The following is a 17258-nucleotide window of genomic DNA, read 5'->3' on the forward strand; positions in this document are numbered from 1 at the left end:
GGGACAAAATCTGCTCTCTATCATAACATAACATAGCTTGTGATACGAGAAATGAAAAAGCATTTTTTATTTTGGGCGAACCCATTGTTTTGGTGAGCGGATATGAATGTGTCCAAGCCTCGCCCACTGGTCTTGTGCACCCTACTTCTTTACTTTAGCCACACCTGCTGTTCAACTAGGGTCCACTTTATGCTAGATTAAGGAATTTTATTGTTACGGTTACATGCGGACTTCCCCTGTTGTGATTCTTAGGAAGGACTTTGTGTTTAATGCCATTTTTAGGTGAAAGGCCATTCCATTGCAACCAGTGTGGTGCTTCCTTTACCCAGAAGGGGAACCTGCTGCGACACATCAAGCTACACTCTGGGGAGAAGCCCTTCAAGTGCCCCTTCTGCAACTATGCCTGCCGCCGGAGGGACGCACTCACTGGCCACCTCAGGACGCACTCTGGTGAGTTCTTGCACCTCCCATTCGCACACAAGAATAACATGTCAATTAGCTTGCAGTTCAGTATGAGCTGGGGCTGCAGGGGATTCTAGTCGCCTAATACGGTCATCTTTCAGACTTCAAGGTGCTTTTGTACTGTTTGATTTTTCAGCATTAGTGACATATTTCCAAAGTACACAATGAAGAAATTGTGGGTTTAGCCGGGCATTTCATTTACAGATGTTGATGATGGAAAGCTATTTAACGATACTACTTGATCATTTAAATCCTGTTATGATTATCATTAAGGCTAGTCCAGTAGTAAATGGAATTGTTTTTCTCTTTGCTGCACCACGCTAGATTCCTCTTCTGCCTACCGACAGCGACCATTAACCGTATGTCATTGGTCAGATCCACTTTCCTTAGCCACAAGTCCATGCATTAATAGACATTATCCTGTTGCTCTCTTTAATTTGTGGTATTGCTTTTGATTATTAAAAAACAGTTATGGTTCTCAGTGTGCTTTTATCCTTTTAAAGCAAGTATTTTCATGTTGATCCATAGGTAGGGTACTAATTTGAAAACTGAGCTAGCTATTTCTCACAGATTGTGAGACCACCCAAATGTGTCTCTACAATGTCCTCCTTGGTTTAGGACCAGAATGGGATGGGTGTTGTCAGATGGGTATGTTCCCTGCATGGTAACAGACTTGTATCTCTCCCCTGAGTGCAAAACTGGTATTCTGACTTTTTGTTGGCCTCGCTGTCACGCTAATATAGTGTGGGGGCTGAAGAGTACACCTGCTCTTAATAACGTTGAGGTCCAAACCTGTCCTATGACATGGCGGAGCAAACCATGCATACCCTCTTTTATCGACATAAAACTGTTGTCCATGTATTAGGGTGTTGACCTAAAGCGATAGTTGCACCATACAGAGTATTGTAGATTAATAGTCCTGAGCAGACCTTTTAATGTTCCAGGAGGAGTGCGGCCCCACTCATGTAAAGTTCCGCTTACATGTAACACCCAGCCATACTTCTAACATTTCATGTGGCACGTAGAATGTGTGTATGCATGGTGTGTGCAACATGTATGATTGTAAGCCTCCATGTGTGGTGGGAGTGCTGGGACAAGTGGAATCCATTTTGGATTTCCCTAATTAAGCATGGCGCAAGATGAAGGGTGGGTACAGTTTCCTAATACATTTAGAAGTGTATTCCATGCATTCCTGAAGCTTAGACAGTGCAGAACCCAGACTCTGAATTGAGGGAGGATGGATACACTGCTTTCCTTAGAAATGTTATGAGGCCTTTTTAGCAAAGGAATCCTGATTAATCTTCCTAAAAACTGACAATTGTTGGATAGTAGCTAAGAGGGGTTTAGGTAGCATATGCCATAGTTAGATCAGGACCTTTCTAGACCGTGCCTGCCCCTTTGTGTCTCCCGATTGCTACTTTAAGAAGGCGAATGACAGCCAGATGCAGAGTCTTCACACTTACTTCATTGTGCCCATGTTATGGCAACTACTGCTTGGAGCCTGCATTATCACTACCTCCTGTGAAAGCAATCATCTTGCACGAAACCCATGTCAGCTCTACAGCCAGATAATGACATTTCAAAGGGAACTACCCCTAACTGGTTCCAAGACTGTAGACAGTGAATCCACAACTCCTGTCTGGAAAACTTGTTTAAAAGTGGAATTCAAACCATCCCACTTTTACAGTTCCATGGCTGCTTCACTGACCAGGGAAGGGAGTTCACCAAAGAGTACTCAAAGAGCTGCTTTGATACCAGGACTGCTGTCTGTTTCACAGTCAGTCTACCAGAAGTAAGGGAAATTACCTGATGTCTGTACAACTTGTTGGGGTAGTTTTGGAGGTGCCTAGCAACTAGAAGCCTGCAACCCTGCCTGCTCAGAGAAAGAAGTAGGACCTGTCCAGAAGGAGAGGCTTAGCTGCATTCCAGGTGTGATGAGCACTCAGACGAAGCTGACTGACATCTGGGGGGGGGGAGAGGGGGGGGGGGCAGGGTCAACCGCTGCCGACTGAAGACATGAGGCAGGCACCTGGTCTCCCGGCGCGGTTCATGGAAGAAACTGTATGAAGAAAACTGAATCCGACCAACACTGTGCTGACTGACACCATCATAGCATATTTGGGCAGACGTCTGCTGCCGCTGATCAGCGTGCGGTGTACCCTGCAAAGATCTTTTTTGTTGTTATAGCAGAGAACCTGCCTCACAGCCCATTGGTCATAACTACTGAAGACAAACATCAGATGACCAGGGCTGCTGCCTCATTTGCCCAAGCATATGAACCTGATAAGCGCACATCTATCTGACAACACACTAACGGTGCCCCCTACGAACAGTTAACATAGAGCATGAAAATAAAAGACTTGAGAGACTGTATCTTGAACTATATGGACAAGCCTGCCATTAGGAATATAGCATTGGATGCCTAACATGGTGGCCGCTTAGTGAACTTGTACCTATGCCTGTCAGTTATGACATATTATTGCTAGATACCACATATTTTGGATAAGAGGGGCACCATGGGAACCCGGAATAGGACATTAGCTGTCGTGGGGCACCTAGCTAAAACTTGAAGTCTAGATCCTCAAACACGCTACTGAGCCACCATTTGTGGGTTTACTGTGACATTTTGCTGTTCCAATAATTTGTTTCTCTTTTTATTAAGAGGAGCACTGGGCTGTGCAGTGAATTATTGTCTGACATTTGAGTTCTGAGTCTTGCAGCCACACTACACTCTGTGCCCTCGTTTCCCTGGGAATCCAGTGCAGAAGGAGTGTCTGTTTGCAGACCTTTAGTAGGATGGGCCCCCGAGGACAAAGAAATCGCGGAGTCAAACAAAACCCAAATCCCGCAGCTGTGGTTTGTCTGCACTTGCCTCGAAATAGGGATTCTTTTGAGTTCTGTTCCCAACTAGTAGAAAAACAAACTTGATGAGTACCTTTAGAAGGAGAGTACCAGAATTTCGAAACAGGTAACCAATTCCTCAGTAAAATGTGGGCTCCTTACCAGGAGTATTGTTTTTCCTTCTTCCTGTTGCATACTCTTGAATGCTGCTGTTAATGAAGAAAACTTAAAACGGCTCTCGCTTTCCCCCTTGTTTTTTTAGGTCTCGCCTACGCAGCGCGCATGTGCTGCATTGGAGGACCTTTAGCCGCTGTTTTCTCTTTTTGGAAGCACATACTCATGCTTGTGGCGGCATACACCTTTTGGGTTAGCGTGCAGAGGCGCGCCACAAGCACGAGTATGTGCTTCCAAAAAGAGCAAAAACTGCTGCTGCTTCACGCACGCATGCGCGCATTTGGAAGCATTCCCAGGGCGTCTCATTTTCACTGACACGCAAGCACGGAATCCCCGAGAGAGACCGCCATACTATCAGGCTACTGTTAATGCAGGCAGACAATGAACGCAAGGCCCAAGGAGTCTCCCGTGAATATTCACACGCGCTTCATCTACCAGCCACGGCCCTGACTCCTACCCCTCCCCGTAGTGACATATTAGCATAATTGGAACAGGCTCCCGCTCATCCGTTCTCTGCGCGACAGCATCCCCGAGTGAGGCTACCACACTGACCTTTGGATCTTCTTTTTTAAGGTTTTTCCTGCTGTTTTGTTTGCTGTCCTTAACTTAATCTCCCTGACACTGCACACATTTCAAGCATGCTTATCTGCTGCATGGTTTTTTTTTGTTCGTCCCATTACATTCAAGTCCCACCCGTCCCCTCCCTGTACCTAGAATGACGCACATTGCGAAGGAATGATGCGGCTGCTTAAGGAGCTGTTGTCACATTGGAAGCTTGAGGAAGTCACCATGCAGGTTAATAACAAAAACTACTCACTGCAGACTCTAGAACAAATGTCCCTTACTTTGTATGATGGGAGCTTGCAGTGGCTTACAGAGTGAAGAAAATGCAGCATGTTGGTGAGACCTACTGACTGCGGGCACCTACTGCCTCACAATGGTAAGATTTCACTCTGGCTGCCATGCAGTGCTTGCTGTGTGAATGGCGGTGGTTTAAGACTGAGCCATCCTGCAGGGCAGTTTCTTTTGAAAGCACATGAAAAAATATATATATACCAAAGTGATGTCTGGATTAAAAAGGCACGCTTTGGAGTGGTGCAGGGACGGAAACTCATTCAACGGCTCAAGTGAACCATCTGACACCCACAACTGCAAATTGAAGTAACTGCTCTTCTGAGAAAGGTTTGACCCACCCCCCTCCACCGAACAAGGAATAAGAAGCAATGTACTTAAAAGAGATGGCTTGTGAATGCTCACGTAGTAAATTTAACAAACCAGTTGTTTCAAATACGTTCCGATTTGAACAGAGCCTGCAAATTTGATTAGGTATTACGCAAAATGTCAATGCTGTATACACCAGCTGCAAGCAAAAGCAACACATTTTTGTTGGCACTTCTACACAACACTTTCAGGTTTGTTGCCCCGATTCATTCCATGGACACTTTGAGTAGCTTGCTTAGTATCTAGGAGTCTATTTGCAGGCGTGCATGCACACTTTAAAGTCCTTTACAATAGCTTGTTTATTTATCTTTCAGACGTTTAATTGTTTTAGGGAGTGCTGTACAGTCACGATTGCTTGATTTTAGCTCGCTGTGTTATATGGTCATTCAAATCCCCTGACATTTCCTTTAACGGCCCAAAACAATCATAAGCTGCGGTCAGCTGAGTGCGGATAGCCATCCCACCATCTGCTTCTAGTATGGGTGGGAGTATGTGTTTTTAGGATGCGACTCTTTCTGCTTCAGTGAGGATGGGGCGCAGCATCTCCCGGTCCGGCTCCAGGTGCCGCAGGTACCATGACCTGCTACTCTAACACAGAGTATTTCTCTTTGTTTCACTCCTGCACCCAGGATGTATCCAGCTTCCAATGCTAACCCTATATCATCTAGAGGGAACTCATATGATGGCAGCCCATTCCATGCTCGCGAGCCCATGAAACTATCAGGCACATACTACGCCCAGCATGAGTGGGCTCCTTCTGAAGCTCCTCTCTTCCTGACTTTGTTTCTATCCTCTAGTCCTCTTGTCTTTCATTCTTCTCCACTTCATCCATTCTCCCACCGCCTTATGTTCTTCCTTCCACCAAGTATTCCTTCCAGTCGATTTGCTTCTCTCTCCTTTCCCTCCTTCACTTCTTTTCGTTCCTTCCTACCTCACTGACCTAATCTCTTCCTTTCTCCTTCCTTCACTTGTCCCATCATGCCTCTATTGCTCTCGCACTCACTTCCTTACTTCCCTTTTCCTTCCTATTTTATTTCAAAGTAAAACAAGCATTGGCATATCCACTGGTCTTGCCTTTGGGACCTTATAAGTGTTTATCCATGCAACAGTTGATGTTGTTGCGCGAAGGATATTGTGCTGCATAACTAAAAACTTAGAAGGCCCCAAAGGCGCGACCTATTGGCTTTGCCAATGCTTGTTATCTGTTTGTTAGGAACTTCTGTTTCTAACAGTTTTTCCCCCTCCCCTAAACATCATTAAGTCCTTCAGTTATGGATTCATGTCATTTATTTGAGTGAAAAATCACATAAAGTGATATTTTCTTTCTGTTCTTTTTTTCTTTTTGAAAGAAAATCCGAATGTAACCTCTGATTTTGTTGGTTTCCTCTTAATACAGGGCTATATCCCATACCATAAGCCTAATCTTTTTCCATTTCCTAAGTCTCGCTCTTATTTTTTTAACCCTATCACTTTGATTCTCAATATTAGTCTAAATTTAGCAGTTTATTTCTACATTTTATCCTGCCCCTAATGTTACACCTATCAGTCACTCTTTTTTTGATCCTATCACTTACCTTAACGTGTTTCCTTTTAGGTACCACTTCCCTATATGTTCATGTAACCCTAACAATTGTACTTGCCTGTAACCGTCCCAGCTTATTTCACTTCAAACAAAAAGCTCAAAAGATTTACATTTGCCATGGTCTAAATAGGTACAGGTGAGAGATTTGATGATTCTCTTCAGAGATTTTTGCAGAGGCATGGAGCAAAAAGCCCGGTGTTCTTTCCAGTGTGAAACCCCTGGTAATTACTTTGTGCTTTCTGCCTACAAGTTAGTCATTTTTAGAGTTGATTGACTGGTGAGTAGAGAGAAGTGGAGAAGGATAGAAACAGACAGGAGCCAGATGGAAGTGAAGAGAAAAGTGAGTGGATTTGTTCACCTGAGACACGTTATGAGGTTCCTGCGTGAGAAATCACGATTAACACCATTTGAATATATCCAGTTGCTTCTGTTCCATCAACAGATCATGCCCTCTCTTGTACAAGAAGTGCACCCCTCTTCCTTAAAAATATCTATTTAAAAGCCTAACTCAGAAGGTGTCAATGGACACAATTTAAAAAGAGGGACATCACAGGATGGTCAAATATAAATTCTCAAGGTGTGCAAGAAGCAAATATAATCCAACTTTCTTTTGACAATCCTCCCTCCCGTCTAATGGACGTGGCATGAATCTATATAGCAGCTTGAATCACTTGTACACGGTTTAAATATGAAAATGCATTTTTACTACTTTCCAGTTCCTGTTTAATGCACAGGTCAAACTTGGACACTAACATCATTGCTGAGCCCTGGGAAACATTTAAAAAAACACTTTACTTTGTTCATGTGACACTGTTCTCTTAGGGGTATATTTACTTCCCATTTACTACCTGCACTGTGTTATTTGGGTGAATAGAAATAAAGATAGTTTTCTTTAAATTCTTCACTGTATGCTACTTTTTACAGGTAAGATAAACGTGAGACTATTTAGTTACAAGGACAGCTACCCCATTATACCCAGGAGTACAGGTTATTCTGTTTGGGTTTGGGGAACCAATGTCTTGTTTACGTAGAGGGCAACACAAACACCTTTGGTTAGAGGATGAGCTCTACAGCCTAAAATGAGTGATTTACCCTGTAACAATAATCAGGCCACTGGAATTTTGCCATTGTGTGGCTGTGTTGTTTTTTTGCATATTTATAGATATGCAACATTTGCCACATAATCCATCATCTACGGCATAATGCATAATCTGCAGGTTTTAACAAAAAAATAGTTTCTAGTTCAAACAGTTCAATAGGTATTAAAAGCGCGTCCACACATGTTGCAGTGCAGTGGACAGCCCTTTGTAAAGATTGACTGGCTACCTTTATATTGCTTATTGCTATATTTGGATGTTAAACTAGTACAAATGAAGTGCAGCCAACCCCCAGACAGTGTTAACAAGCATAATAATCCCAATTTGTGATTGCAAAATGTGCCGCATTACGCCATAAAATTTGCTCTTTTTTACCACATTTTATTTAACCCAGCTGCATAATTTGTCCCTCCTCTGATGCATAATTCCAGCGCCCCTGATAATAATCATGTTATCTGAAAGAGACTTTTAGTTATAGAGTCCTTACCTTAGAATTAACCCCAGGCGTCAGACTGGATCCGGAGAATTCTTCTTCAGCAGTACCCCTGCGCGTCGGTCAACTCTGCGTTCGTCATTGACATCGTGATCGCCGGAATGACGTTGCAGTATCTACTTAGACACCACCCCTGCGCGCTGACGTCAGTTCTTTCTTTTTCCGCACCAGCCAGCGCAGATCCAGAGGGAGTGGTACCCTTAGTCACTTTTTGACTAAAGTTTTTTCGACTTTTGTCGACATCTTTTCAAGTTGTTTGACTCCTGGTGCACATAGGGATGTCCCATCGACGTATCTGCTTCAAGCCATGTGACTCCTGTCACAAATTGATGTCGGTCACGGACCCACACCTCGTGTGCCTCTGGTGTCTGGAGGGCGACCACGACCCGAAGTCGTGCTCTGACTGTCGCGCCATGAACCCAAAGTCTTTGCGGGAGCAGTCCCGAAAGCTTCTGGAGGCCTGGCAGTCGGCTCCGCGCCACTTGAGGTCCCGGTCGAGAGGGAGGTCGCGGGACCGATTGCGTAATCACCACCATCATTCCTCCTCGAAGTCTTCGTCATCGGGTAAGTCGAAGCACACGAAGAAGCACTGTCGCTCTTCGCCTTCTCTCTGTCGGTGGCCTGACGGGACGTGGGAGGTCGTCGTCCTTCGGCTGCGCCTGCAGTGTCTGCTGGGACGGCACCAAGCCTCCCTCCCTTCCCGGGAGCCGGAGCGTCCCCTGCCCAGCTTCGTGCATTTTACGGAACCCTACACTCCATCTTTGAGCAGCCTGACGCCGCCGGCGTGCCTTCGGGCCCCGCGGACTCGGCTGAGGTCTCTAGGCCTTCAATGCCAGCGGCTCCGGCCTCGGCGCAGCAGGACTCCAGGCCTGGATCCAGATCGGCGACACCTCCCCCGGTGCCGATTCCTCTGAGGACACCTCCGACACTGGTTGTGTCCCTGCCCGGCATCGACCCCAGCGTCCCCCTCGATTTGAATACGAAGCCGGACTGGCGCCGACCGACGCCGGTACCGGCGCGAGACGGTACTTTTGTACCACTGTTCTATCCTGCCATTCCTTTTTGCCCTGAGTGGCAGCCAGAGGAGGGTGAGGAGGACTGGGAGGGGTCTGTAGACCCTCTGGCAGGCCAGCTAGAAGAGCCAGACTGGAGAGAGGAGTTGGGTGATGTCAGTGGTCAGGACACTTACCCAGACCTTGGTATGCTTTCTCCACCTACCGTGGCCACGGAGGAGGGAGCCTCCTACGTTGTGCTGTTGCGTGGGGCGGCTGAGGCCTTGAGCTTCCTACGGTGGCAGTCAGGAGTAACCTCCTGACTGAGGTGCTTCAGCCGGCAGCGACCTCTTCGGAGCCCCTGCTGTCATTCAATGAGGCCTTCACTGACATCCTTCTGGGCACTTGGTCCAAGCCCAGCACAGGGGCTCCTGTGAATAGAATGATTGCCCGACGCCACCGCCCGGCCCCGGGCAACCCCATTTTCCTCTCCCAACACCCTACCTCCGAGAGCTTGGTGGTCCAAGCCTCAACATCCAAAGGCGCGTTCCCTACTGCTCCGCCAGATAGGGAATCCAAGAAGCTGGACCATCTTGGGAAGATGATGTTTTCTCCCGCCAGCTTAGAACTGCGGTCGGTGAATACCACATGTCTTTTGGGCCGCTAAACCCTCTCTGTGTGGGACACAGCTGCGCAAGGGCTGCCACAGTGCCTGGAGGAGGTCCAGACTGTACTCTCCTTTGCGGTTCCTGAGGGTAGAGACGCAGCGAAGTTCGCCATGTGATGTGGGCTGGATACTGCTGACTCGCTAGGTAGAACGATTTCTACGTCAGTAGCCTTGAGACGCTACGCCTGGCTGAGGTCCACTGGCTTTTCTAGGGATGTGCAATCAACCCTTTTGGACATGCCCTTTGATGGCCGTCGCCTGTTTGGCGACAAGGCGGACAATGTGCTTGAGCGCTTCAAGGACTCTCGGGCTACGGCCAGATCCTAAGGCCTCACTGCCACCTCTCACCTCGTTCAGTCTGCCTTTCGCCCCTTTCGTGGCTACGGAAGGGGTGCCCCACCATGTTCCACCCAGGGCCACAGGCCGGCACAAGCTTCTCAACCTCTGCACGGCCGGGGGTGTGGGACCCAGCGCCGTGGGTCTGTGGGCCAGCAGGCAGGCCAGTCCACCAGTGCCCCATCTGCATCAGCCTCCAAGCCTTCCTAGTCTGACCTTTCAGGGCTACCAGTTGCCATTGGGTGGCAGGATTCGCCATCACCTCCCCCACTGGCACAAAATCACGTCAGACAGGTAGGTTTTGCAGATAGTCCAAAGGGACTACTCCCTCCCCTTCAAGACTACCCCCTCCCCTTCAAGACTACCCCACCCTTCATGCCACCAACACTCCACCGCATGTCGGAGGATCACTTGGCCCTTCTCCGTCGGGAAGTTGCAGCTCTCTTGGCCAAGGGAGCCATCGAGCGAGTCCCTGTGCCAGAAGTAGGTCGTGGTTGTTATTCTCACTACTTTCTGGTGCCCAAGAAGGACAAAGGCCTGTGTCCTATCTTGGATCTCAGTGACGTCAACCGCTTCCTCCGGAAGTAGAAGTTCACAATATTGACATTGGATCAGGTTTTGTCTGCCCTCAACCCAGGAGACTGGATGGTAGCGTTGGACTTGCAGGACGCTTATTTTCACATCCCCATCCTGCCGGCCCACAGGCGTTACCTACGGTTTACGGTAGGCCACGATCATTTTCAGTTTACTGTGCTCCTCTTTGGCCTTACCACGCCCCTCGGGTGTTCACGAAAGTGATGGCGGTGCTCGCAGCTCATCTGCGCAGATCAGGAGTCCTAGTCTTCCCCAATCTCGACGACTGGCTGTTGAATGCGAGCTCGCCCCAGGCTGTCGTCTCCCACCTCCAGACTACGGCGGATCGCCTGCACTCTCTGGGGTTCACTATCAATGTGCCGAAGTCATACCCGACTCCCTCTCAGAAGCTCCTTTTCATTGGAACAGTTCTAGATACGGCGCAGTTTCGGGCTTATCCTCCTGAGCAGTGTGTCTGGGATATTCAGGCTATGATACCGATGTTTCAGCCTCTATCCCGGATTTCATTGAGAATGACCCTGATGCTGCTGGGCCTCTTGGCCTCGTGCATCCTGCTGGTGGACCATGCTAGGTGGCATATGTGGGCTCTGCAGTGGGACCTGAAGTTCCAGTGGGCGCAGCATCAGGGGAATCTTTCTGATTGCGTCCAGATCTCGGAGGGCACTGCACTTCAGTTGCAGGGGTGGGTAACAAACCAGGATTGGGTCGGCGGCAGATCCCTCTCCCTTCCCTAACCTGAGTTCACAGTGGTGACGGATGCCTCTGGTCTCTGGCGGAGTCCGGGCTCCACATCAACCTTCTGGAGCTCCAGGCAGTTCGTCTTGCACTGAAGGCATTCCTTCACTCTGTCAGAGGAAAAGTAGTGCAGGTGTTCACGTACAACACCACCACCATAGGGTATTGTAACAAACAGGGCGGGGTGAGGTCGTGGACCCTTTGTCAAGAGGCTCTTTGCCTGTGGACATGGCTGGAACATCAGGGCATATCCCTGGTGGTTCAACACCTGGCAGGTTCCCTGAGCGTCAGGGTGGACAAACTCAGCCGCCGGTTGCTGATGAATCACGAATGGCGTCTTTACTCGGAGGTGGTGCAAGGTCTCTTTCAGCAGTGGGGAGAGCCTTGGTTAGATCTGTTTGCCACCGAAGAGAACGTGCAATGTCAGCAGTTCTGCGCTTTGAAATTTCCAAGGCGGCTCTCGCTCGGCGACGCTTTTCGTCACGAATGGAATTGCGGTCTTCTATACGACTTTCCACCTATACCTCTTCTGCCCAGGGTGCTGAAGAAGACCAGGCCCAAGTCATTCTTGTGGCTCCGGATTGGGTACGGAGAGTCTGGTATCATGAGCTCTTGAACATGACCATCGATCCTCTGATCAGACTGCCTCTTCGGGGGATCTTCTGTCGTAGATGCAGGGGACGGTTCTCCACCCGAACCTGTCCAGCCTCCATCTTCTTGTGTGGAGATTGAGTGGCGACATTTGACAGCTTATGACCTTCCTCCCGAAGTCTGTAATGTTATCTTGGCAGCCAGGCGTCCCTCCACCAAAATGGTATACGCCTGTAGATGGAACAAATTTGTGGCATGGTGCACAGCAAAGGCTGTGGATCCCCTCTCTGCTCCTCTTTCAGAGGTTTTCCTCTTCATTCTTTCTGTGGCCCAGCAGGGCTCCGCTCTGGGCACTCTCAAAGGCTATCTTCGTCCTTTCTTCACCTTCCTGATCAGCCTTCTCTTTTCAAGTTCCCTACTGTAAATAGATTTCTTAAGGGCATTACTCACCTTTTTCCTCCTATTCCTTTCATAATGCCCCAGTGGGACTTGAATCTTGTCTTGACTTATCTTATGTGTGCCCCTTTTGAGCCACTACATAATTTGCCTCTCAGACTCCTGACTTTAAAGACTGCCCTTCTGGTTGCCATCACCTATGCTTGCCGGGTGAGTGAGCTTCGGGCTGTCTTCTAAACCTCTTTTCCTTGCTGTCCATCCGGACAGGGTTGTCCTCCGAACTAGACCTTCTTTTCTTCCCAAGGTGGTTACCTCTTTCCACATAGGACAGACCATCACTTTGCCTGCCTTCTTCCCATCCCTGCATCCTTCCAAGGACGAGGAGAGACTCCACCATCTGAATCCAAAACGTGTGTTATCCTTTTATCTGGATCACACAAAATAAATCCGGGAGGACAATCAACTCTTTGTTGGCTATGTGGCTGCCAAGAAAGTTGGGCCGTGCAAAAACGGGCCATCTCTGGATGGGTCGTCCTATGCATTAAAATGTGCTATTCCTTGGCGAAAAAGGAGCCTCAGGTAGGACTGCGCGCCCATTCCACCAGGGCGATGGCAGTCACTACTGCTTTGGGAGGTGGAGTTCCCCTCATTGACATCTCCCAGCTAGCCACGTGGGCATCACTGCCCACGTCCACTAAACATTACTGCCTGGATAGTCAAGTCCGCTGAGACAGCTTCTTTGGTTGTTCAGTTCTCCAGGACTTTCTGGTGTGAACTTGGTTCGCAGACCCACCTCCGGGGTTGGTATTGCTGGGCTATCTATTCTAAGGTAAAGAATCTATAACTAATAGGTCTGCAGAAATAATTGAAGCTCAACGTAATGCAGTCACCAGTTATATTCTTTTCTTGCCCACTTAGACAAGTAAAGAGGAGCTGATTCTTCTCAAACCATTAGATTATTTTCTGAATCAGTGAATGTTCAAGTACAATTTATCATACTTGATTTCAGCAGATGTAAGGTGACGAAAGATAAATTATGGTCTTTGGCAGTGCATTAGAGTGTTTATGTCCAATGTATTGACATTTATCTGTTCAAATTAGGGTAGTGGCTTGGAATCAGTCTACTTACATTAGAGTGGCTCTTGCAAATGGGTTGTGGTGAGTTCCTTCCAGGCTTCAAAGTGCTAAACCTTGCCAGAGAACCATGCTTTTAGGATTAAGTTCATAGACTGCTCCAGAGAGAAGGCATACTGTGTGCACATGTGGTGACTCAGAAGAAAACCAAAGTGCTTTACTCCTTTTTGTAGGGAAAGAACTTCACATACAGGAATCCTACATAGATTCACATGTATACCCAGTGCCAAAAGCAAAACATTTCTGAACAGCAGTAAGACCTCTTTTGTTTCTTGAGGGCAGGTAGAACTGCACATTTCAAATCGTATTAGAGACTTGCTTTCTTTTCTGAAAACTGCTCCACATCCATCTTCATGTTGATATATCTGGTGTTTAGGCCCAGTAAGAACAAGTTGTTTTGTCCAAACAATTTTTGGCCTTCATCCTTATGCCTGTGAATAAAATGCCTCTCTGGCTTCCCCAGAATGCTACAATGCAACATTCACTCTAAAGCTTATTTCTTTTGTCATTTGATTTGGATATAGGTTGTGTTGTTGATGAATGTTTTGAGAGAGAAGGCCATCTTACACATCAGCATAGAATTATGGGTGTTTGAAACCCAGACAATGGTCACAATTGTTTTCTGCAATTTTAGGATAGCAAAGAGTAAATTTTCCTTTAAAGTGGAGGTGGTAGACATGCCGGAACCGAATTCAGGAGATCCATAAACAGTTTGTATGGGAATGATTCCACAAACTAATTTAAATTTGCACAATAACCTTGTAGAGAGCAAGTCTTTTTAACTTTGTACTCAAGGTAACACACGTTTTCCTTGGGTAACCAGACATATGATCTGGGACCATTATGGTATGTTAATTTATTTGTTAAGCACACATACTCGAGCTTCTTGGCACTGTATGCCTATTAACCAAAGGCGTACCCTCTGTGGACCATCTACACTTTTCTGGTGTAAAGAAAGCGTTGCTACTTAAAAAACAAAGACTTAAACCTATCACACGATTATGTTGAAGACTGGCTATTGAGATTACGAGGCAAGTTTTGAAGACTGTATTGTCCAATAATAGTTTGATGACATTCACATGCCATCCTCCCACCCAATACTGTGGTTTGGATAAGAATCAAAACAAGTATGTTAGACGTGTAAGGTACATGCACTACTAATACAGATACCCTAATAGATAGCTATAGATAACAAAAATCTGAAAGTAGCGTCCATGTTTGTACATTGTAGGATTCTGAGCTACTTCATAGAGATTTACTTTAGATACGCCTTTGGCTTACCCTCAACAAAGTTTATAGTAAACAATTTATTTTCTGAGACAAACCTTTGCATGCCAAAATATCCACAGCATGTGGCTCTCCCATAGTGTCAAGCTTCAAATCAGCGGTTACAAGGATGCAAAGGTTTAGGACTTCAGACTTGTCTTCAAACTCGCATGTCTGTGTACCATGGCAGACAGCTCCAACCTCAAGTCTAAAGTAAACAGTGTGCCTACTGATGTCATTCTTGACTCACAGAAACATGGGCCTTACGATGCCAAGAGTCTTAACTTTTTGTATCTTAGTGTCCTAGGAACCTCCTTTACAGCAGTGAATATTCAAGACATAGTAATCTATGGAGGATACCTTGTGTAACTTGTTTAGTAATAGAAAAGTAACTTCCGCATTTGGACAGGGAGGGCCTGCTTGCTTTACTAGTGACACCATTCATGTCACTAGTTTATGGAGAGTGCCCATATTTCTGCAAGCGATATGAAAAATCTCCATGGCTGTGGGTCAAAAAAAGCCTTTTCTCGATTATTTTTTTTTAGGGGTCTGCAGCATCATGTTACTAGTTTTTGTCTCCGGGAGTGCGCTTCTTCCAACTGTAACTGCGCCTAGCTGGCGTTCTGATTTTAGTGAGCTCTGCATAACCCCATGCTAGCTCATTTATCATTGCTTGCATGATACATTGTGGATTCTGCTTCCTATTCGTCATTGTAGAACTGCTCTTTTTGTGCAGCATTCATCTTTTTTCTGCCCGTTGCAGTCTGATCATTAACTTCCACTGCCGGACAAATTGTACTGACCAGGCACGATATTTCATTTGTCATCCTCAGCAAGATTTTATTTGCATATTTTTCTTGATTTTTTTTTTTTAAATTTGAGAATCTTTCACCTTTGACACATACCCTTGGTCTCCTGCTTCCTTATTCTGTTCTGCACCCACTGCACCTTTTCTCCCTATTTATCCCTGCTGTCTCACACACTACCCTTGGTCTTGCATACCCTTTCAGTTGTCCCTGCTGCAGTCTAGACCCACCGCAGTCTCCCACTGCCTTGCTGTCATCTGCCCACCCTCCTAAACACAGCTATACAACACAAGAGTGTCACGAGAAAGCTCATTAGAACTATATTTTCTAACCCTTTTAGCATATTTTATAACTGGACTGTAAAACCACCAAAAAACGTGTTTTGAAACCCTGTACCCATCCGTTCTCCAATGTGTCAAGCTAAAATTGCTCCAATGTGTCAAGCTAAAATAGATGCAGGTTTTGTAGCAGGTACTCTGAGTGAGCTCATTCTCTTAGATAGGTATGTTAGCGCGTTGTAAATTTGAGGCAGCATCTCTTTTTCCTTAACAAGATCCCTAGGCCAGGATGGGAGGATTAACAGTTAGAGATTAGTGGCATCTGGGATTAATAAACTGATGAAGGGTCTTTTTCTGAATCCGTGTAGGCCTTACAATGTTATAGAAACACCCAACCAACTTCGAACACCACATCTGTCAGAGTCTCCCATCGTAATGCAGCCAGTCTGGGGCCTGACTGTCTTGCATGTTTTCAAACAGAGGGGGTTGCCAATTCTCATGGGTGCCATTCCCTGCTGGTTTAGGTATGCGATCTGTTTTTATGGCCAGGGTCTGTTTTTTCATTTTTTTCAGTCTCCTCCCCCACAGTCGGCAAGCCCTACAAGTGTAACTACTGCGGCCGCAGCTACAAGCAGCAGAACACGTTGGAGGAACACAAGGAGCGATGCCACAACTACCTGCAGAGTCTTAACACTGAAGCCCAGCATCTGGCCGGTCAGCAAGGTTGGTAACCTGTGCTCAGCCAGAATAAAGCCAGCAATGCAAGTTGCTAGACATTCAGCACAGGGAAAGACTGATCCATCATATAGACAGGAGGACATTTGCATTGTTACTGAACTGACCGTAGCGTTAATTACTGGATGTACATTTTAAAACTGGCCATAGTGGACTATAAGTTGCCTCAATCCCCTGCCAACTTGCAGCCGCCATCTCCTACTACACAATTGTAGAAGCTATCTACTTCAGCTGTCCCTAGGTTGTTGCTGCTGATCTGTCCACTGACTTATTCATTTCAGGATTTCTACTCTGGCTAATACTGTTGTTCCTATTACTAATGGTCATTGACTTGTCTGCTTCTTGGCACTCTCCTTTCCTTCCGTCTTACATAACATTTTCTTTCCTCACTTCTGTCATCTGGTTGTGTTTTTAGACCTGTCTGACAGCACCCTAGGAGCAGTCTATTTGAAACCTCTTTGGTAATTCTAGCCTCCTCTTCCACTTATAATAATATATTGCTGTTCAACCATGATAACAACACTGTAGCGACATCACCTTGTCTGTAGTGACACCATGTCCTGTAATGCTGCCATAATCTTGCTTGAGCAGCAGAGAAGTGTGGCGATGAGGAATGTATCTTTAAAATCTAAACTTGTATCTTAGAAAACTGAACTTCAATGTGCAAAATATGCAAAAGTCCTTGTTTGAGCAGAGCCAGCTCAGGGTTAGAGGTGTTGAGCGCTTTGCAAACGTTTGTGCAGCTTTGTCTGTGGAAATTCAGCAGCTCTGTGCCAATTAATCATAAGGTACATAAATCTTACCAAACAAAACTACATGTGTGCAGAGCGTACCTTTCTTCCTCCTTGTCCCGGGCCA

At 46.5% G+C, this 17258-nt stretch overlaps 1 protein-coding gene across 5 annotated transcripts in view; it reads left to right on the plus strand.

The window, feature by feature from the left end:
* The window catches only part of IKZF4 (IKAROS family zinc finger 4), a 218582-nt gene that overhangs the window by 185841 nt on the left and 15483 nt on the right, over positions 1-17258 (plus strand). For 3 of the 5 annotated variants that reach the window (XM_085600282.1, XM_085600281.1, XM_085600284.1), the window contains 2 exons: positions 283-450; positions 16239-16388. In XM_085600282.1, coding sequence (XP_085456408.1) covers positions 283-450; positions 16239-16388 — 318 coding nt within the window. The remainder of the gene's footprint in view (positions 1-282; positions 451-16238; positions 16389-17258) is intronic. The other 2 variants (XM_085600283.1, XM_085600285.1) reach the window with 1 other exon arrangement.

This window comes from Triturus cristatus, chromosome 4_2 (genome assembly GCF_964204655.1).
Source record: "Triturus cristatus chromosome 4_2, aTriCri1.1, whole genome shotgun sequence".
Lineage (NCBI taxonomy): Eukaryota > Metazoa > Chordata > Amphibia > Caudata > Salamandridae > Triturus > Triturus cristatus.